Here is a 6,515-nt window from a genome sequence, read left to right on the forward strand (position 1 = left end):
TAAGTTTGTTAAGAGCAATGTTCATTGTTAATATTTTTAAAATTTGTCATGGTGCTATTTTTGTACTTTTCCTTCCTTTCAAGTCGTTTTCGACATTCCCTTTGTAAACATGTTTTTCTCTATCAGAATCGGTGAATAACCGTAAAAAACCCTTCAACGTAGGTAAAAATAAAAAAACCCCTACGTCAGTGCTAGTGCGGGTATGTTTGCCCAAAACAGGTGTTTTTTAAAGATTTGAGCCAACAAGAAAAAAAGCCCTTTGTAGAAAGGAATTGTGGGTCCAAAAATACACCTAAGAAAAAAAAACCAGTAGCTACCAAAAAATAAAAAGAAAAAAGTAGAATCTCTCGAGCAGTCCAACAAGTAAGTTGGCTAGAAAATTTGTGAGCGCGCTAGGCCCCCTTAAAAAGGCCCAAGAAAAAGGACTAACTGAGCAACCTGTAAGTGGTTTAAGGTTAAATTTTGTGTGAGCTTGGCCCTAAAAAGCCTTAGAAATAAAAGAAACTTTTGAGCATTTCTAAGATCAATAAGAAAAATTAGTGCTTTTATAAGGCGTAATTTTGTGCGAATTTAAACCAAAAATTAAAAATAAACTGTGCGTGAATTAGACATGAAACAATAAATCAAGTGCGATCTTTAATTCTTAAAGGACGAATAAATCATTAGATTCTGTTAAGTTTTACCAGAAGGGAATAAGGGAGAGGGACACACGTTATATCTCCATAATGCTTTACACTCGTAACAACAGTCTTACTAACCTCAAATCAACTACCCTTCACTGATTGGCTATCTAACTTCTGCCTTAGCTGTACGTCACATAAGAAGGTGACGTCTCGGTTGACGAATAAAAAGTAGTTTTGTTTACAACTTTACGTTGAAGGAGATAAAAATGGCCGAATTTCATGTTGATAAACGAAATCAAGCTGTGCAATTAATTTAGATACACGGGAATTCAGAACATACCAAAATCAGATAATTTGAAGGTAATAAATAGATGAAAACTAATTATTCTGAATTAATATTAAAAAATAAAAATTTGTTCCAATAAAATACATACTTGAGGTTATAATTACACAAGAACGAAACATCGACAGCCCTAAGACAAATAGGCCGCCTGATACCGCGGAGAACTTAAAGAACTATATTTGCAGTAAATTGGTTAAAAGCTGTGTACTTGCGCAAAGTTTTCGCGGTTTTCTTGAGGTTGGTCGGACTCTCGTTACCAAAGCAGGCTCTAATGTCTCCCTTCTCTCTTATTCCCTTCTGGTTTTACCCGTTTGTACCGTTTCTATTTTTTCACCTACCAACACCGATACGAACTCAACCGCGCTTATGGGACCGATGTTTCAGTCCGTCGGAACCGTATCTTCTAATTTATTAAAGCTCTCCCAAAGCTAAATCAGCTACAAATCATACCACCCGGGTGGTATTATAATGATATGCTTATGGTAGTACCAGTTGCCAAATCCTCTTCTGAAAATTCTGAAACACATTGGTAATAGAACGAAGTTCTCAATGATATAACGTGATGTAATATAGCTTCCAATCAAGTATTTTGAGAAAACCCTCCAAACACCTTATAGGGTGTTTCCGCGAGAGTAAAAAGGGAGAAGAAATAGGGGGCGAAAACCGGTTTTCAGGGGATGTCAACATGGCATCCTAACGTGGCCAGAGCGGGCAGCCGGCAAGGGGAGAGGAAAGGGGGAAGGTAACTTGACGTCACGCGCAAAGACCCTATAATAATAATAATAATAATAATAATAATCTAGCTTTATTTCGTGTCCATAACACCCAGTGGGCTATATTATGGATGAAACCAGGATAGCCGACTCTAGCTTTGGCCTATAGTAACCGATTTTCGAAACGCGATCGTGGCGCCCCCTGTTTTCCGTACGGAAAAACGGGGGATTTTAACATTGAGGAAACTAGTACCTTGCCCCCTGTGCATCTAATTATGTTCCGTAGGAAAACTAGAGGCCGCTAGAAGCCTAGCTTCTGCAACGCTTCTGTCATGCCTCTACCGGACGTTTACGGAAACTACCGGAGTTGACTCTCCTGGTTTGCTCCATGGCTATATTTCAATGGGTCACGATTTCAATGCATAGAGGGGTGGTGGCTAGGAATAAAATATTACAAAATCAGTCATAAATATGATTTAAATTTTTTGGTAGCACACCAGAAAATTGCACAACGAATAAGGACGCAGTGTTTTCTGAAAAAAAAATATGATGCATAATAAAATAATATCTGGAATCGCAGATAGGTCTGATACAGAATGAAGCACTTAAATTTCGGATTCAAAAAATTGCAGAAGAAATGGAAGCTTTCAAATTGTCCTATTTTTTTACTATCCTCAATTGGAAAAAATAGATTCGTTTTTATATCTAAGTGAAAGTTTTACCTTCTTTAGTTATAAAACGAGCGATAACTTATCGACCCGCTTAACCCTTTCGATAAGTTATCACTTTCGTGATAATTAAAAACGGTAAAATTTTAACTTGACCACCTTGTTTCTTATAAGCAAGAGGGGAATTCGCGAGACATCCGCCGATTTTCGTTCAAGGTTTGATGACACCTATGACTAATCATCTATTTAGATATTGTGCTCTCATAGAACGCACGAGGTTGATACGAGGTTAAGACGATAGTTATCACTTGCGATAACTCGTTTAAAAAGTTAGAAAATTGCCCTAAATGTCGCTTAAAGTACAAAATAAAATATTTAGGCTATTAAAACTTATTAGAGTAGTGATTGAAATTAAATTTTTTTTCCTCCGAGGCGAATAATTTTATTGAAAACGAAACTTTCAAAATGAAGAGTGTCGTTGGCATATTATAAAAACACGCCCTTCGTAAATGAAAAGATTGTCTCACAATTAAAATCATGAATTTAAGCGATAATATTATAGTTTCTAAAACTATAAAAATATTATTTAGCGACTGAACCATGGTATCGTTCATAGGTAGCCATTTTTTATGGAAATCTGTTGTTGTTATATGCCAATCTCTGTAGTCATGGCATTAACAGGAGGCGCGGTATTTTTGGAACCAACTGTATGAGTTTCTATAACCCAATCAGATGACTAGAAAATAATTAACTTTCTGGGATCTAAAGATCCTCTCGTAGATTCACTGTCTTCCTTGCTTCTACCCAGGGGCTCAGTATAGGGTTCCCATTCCCACTGGTTATTAACAGTGACATAATATTTTCTAAAATTAGTAATATTCCAATTACGTTGTGGTTTGGTTACGGAGTGATCAGTTTCAGTGTCCACAAGCGTTTTTAAAACTTTTCTTATTTTTATTTCTAGGTTCAGCTTAAAGAAGCAGTGATGGAAATGGGTGGGGGTCTTGATAACAAGATGTCTGAAGGAGGAAGTAATTTGAGCGTCGGCCAGCGGCAGTTGATCTGCTTAGCCAGGGCTCTACTTCGAAGGAATAAGATACTCGTACTAGACGAGGCTACAGCGAACGTTGATCATAAAACAGACGCGTTGATTCAGAACACAATCAGAGACAAATTTGGTCATTGCACCGTATTAACAATAGCCCATAGATTAAATACCATCATGGATTCAGACAGAATTTTGGTATTGTGAATAGTTTTATTTATAGCAACTCGTGTAGTTCATTTAATTTTAAATTCAAAATACAACAGGTGCTGGATGCTGGTAAAATCCTAGAGTTTGATGAGCCTTTAAAGTTGTTAGAACAAGAATCATCTCATTTCTCGGATATGGTTCGGCAGACTGGCCCCGTTATGGCCAAAATATTGTTCGAAATTGCTAAGCACGCCCAATCAGATAAGGAAACAATACATTTATAGGGTTATTTCACGGAAAATCTCATTTCAATATTTAGCTAGTACCAAAAACGGATTAGGCTTCGCACATGAGTGAAGTCTTATCCGCTTTCGATAGTACTTTAACCACTTGTTACAACGAGAGAAAGAAATATAATTTTTGAAGTAAATTAAATTTGAAGTAGTTGAGACCTCTTGGTATGAATAAGCATTTTTCTTATAAAAGTTAAACGGTTATTGGATGTTGTGACAAAGTAAAATATTTGTACTCGTGGTGGAAAAATATCAAATATTCGAATATAAATCATGAAGAATTCGTATATCAAAATAGCGATTTCATTTAAAAAGCATGTTTAATAATTGTATTTTGAAGCCAAATAAATTTGAAACCTGAAATTTCAGACTCGCTATATTAAAAGTACAAGTTGGGAAACCTATATAAACCTCTCCGAGTCGAGACGCAACGGTTTTTCTTAAATAATTAAATACATATAACGGATATTGTTTATTTTAATCGTCATTAATTTACCTTAATTCTAGTTAAATCGTTTTAAGAATCTTTATTCCTGAAATCATTTTACACTTAGCAACTTTTGACGTTTGAATTCAAGCCTATGACTTTTTAACAATTTTTGGAAGGCAATTGATTTACGATAAATGATAAGAAAAGCCGCAATTGCGTGAGAATTTGATGGAAGCCCTGCCTCTCGTAACCCTAGCCAATCGCCACGTACTTGTTAATCCAAACGATGGAAGTAGAAGACAAAAATTGCTTTCTGTGAACAACTTTGCTCCGATTTGCCAACTGCGAACGAACGCGGTGGCAGACACACACACACACACACACAGATACTTTATTTTAAATAGCTGGACGGTTTTTGGATCACCTGATTTGTGACCTTAGACTGTACCCTACAGTGCAAAATGTCCGCCCAGATAAGTGTCTTGCTATCCCAGTATATACGCACGTTTATTACGGTTGATTGCAAAATACTCTTAATGGATACAAAATCAGTAAGCGAATGGAAAAGAAATTTTGCAATCAAACGGTCAGAAAATCAGGAGGCGAATGGACACGAAAATGATAGTCTACTGGACACTAAATTTGCAAACAAACGGTCAGAAAATCGGCCAGCGGATGGACACGAAATCAACTGAAATGAAGGTGAATAGACGCTAAATCTGGTTGCGAACGGACATCATAACGGCTGGCTAATGGACTCAACATCGGCTGGCAATTGGACACGATATCGGCTGGCAAATGGACAAGATATCAACTTGCGAATAGACACCATGATGGTTGGCGAATGGACAAGATATCAGCTTGCGAATGGACACCATGACGGTTGGCGAATGGACAGCATGACGGTTGGCGAATGGACAGGATATCGGCTGGTAAACGGGCGGTTACCTATCATTCGATCGAAACCAAAATTGGAAAGGCCTATTCTACCGAACTCTCGCACCTTTGGCGACTTTCGAAAAGTGGGAAATAGACTCAAAAGACTGCACTTAACGAAAGTGTTCATTGCTATTTAATCTTCGATAATAACAGAGTAGCAAGGAGTTATATTTTCAAACGATTAGAAGGCTTATTTAAATATAAGGGAAAGGTGAGATAAGCCATAATCCGTAACATTTTCTTAGATATTATTGTAAAATGATGCTTTTAACAATCTCCGTAAATTAACATGTTACAGATAGTTGTTGAGATTTAATGAATTTTTTGATGAAAGTTTTGCTTGCAGTTCAAATTTGCATCAGCAGAATCGTGGAACTTTAGTGCAGAATAAGTTTAGTTATTATTTGGGTTTTCTAAACTTTTAAATCAACCGAAATCCAACACTTTGGGCCGTTCACGAAGAGTGTGGAAGTCGTGAGCACTTGACGATAAATTAACTTCTTTTGATTGATTTAAAAAAGTTAAATCCGGGACGCAATGCGTCAAAATAAATAATAATTATAGAACTTTATGGGTAATGTAAAATAAGCTGTACTTCGAAGTAGTTCATTGGATATTTACCTTTAATGACGATTGAAACGAAAGTTTTTAACAAATGTTCAGCTAAGAAGTTTAATGAAGAAAACCTTTGATCTTTTCCATAATTTGCACTCAAAATCATCATTATAAAAATAATTAAGGGAACACACTTCCAGTTTATTCACTAAATTTATTTGGTATATGCTAACCAAACCTCAGTATCTTTTATTAATTTTTAGTGTTTATGTTTATATTTTTAGTTTTAGTTACATAACCTTAAAAATTTTACAAAATCAACCCTAACATGGCTTATTCTAGCCCAACGAAAAAAAACCTAACACAGCGCCAATTGTTGCCAGCAAATATTTTGTAAAAGGTATCATAATACTGGGGAAGTTTGTAAACGAAAGCAAAGATATTTTGGAAAAGGTGTTAAGTTATTGCGGAAGCATCTAATTGAAAGCAAAAATTATTTGGAAAAATCATCAAATTATTCAGAAAGTACTAATCTAACTGAACCTTAGGAAATAGTGACGTGTTCGTCATAGCCTAACCAAACCAAACCTAACGTAACTTAGCACAAGAGGGAATAATGATTTTATAATATTGTGAAACTAAATGCCAATAATAAACGTAATAACGCTACCTATATGAAATTCTAAAGCAAAAATTGCTTCGAAACTGTGAATTACTTCATTATTTATGCTAAATTCAGATTATTTAAAAAACACG

The 6,515-nt window shown here is 35.7% G+C and overlaps 1 protein-coding gene across 1 annotated transcript in view; it reads left to right on the forward strand.

Moving 5' to 3' along the window:
- Window positions 1-4,231, forward strand: part of LOC149619072 (ATP-binding cassette sub-family C member 4-like) — a 45,034-nt gene extending 40,803 nt beyond the window's left edge. The window contains exons 21-22 of the mRNA XM_089854555.1: window positions 3,312-3,590; window positions 3,659-4,231. Of these exons, the coding sequence (XP_089710681.1) occupies window positions 3,312-3,590; window positions 3,659-3,826 (447 nt within the window). The 3' untranslated portion in view covers window positions 3,827-4,231. The remainder of the gene's footprint in view (window positions 1-3,311; window positions 3,591-3,658) is intronic.
- The last annotated feature ends 2,284 nt before the right edge of the window (window positions 4,232-6,515 follow it).

This window comes from Phalangium opilio, unplaced genomic scaffold, assembly GCF_054372755.1.
Source record: "Phalangium opilio isolate 3A_F unplaced genomic scaffold, DU_Popi_V2 ptg000209l_1, whole genome shotgun sequence".
Taxonomy (NCBI): Eukaryota; Metazoa; Arthropoda; class Arachnida; order Opiliones; family Phalangiidae; genus Phalangium; species Phalangium opilio.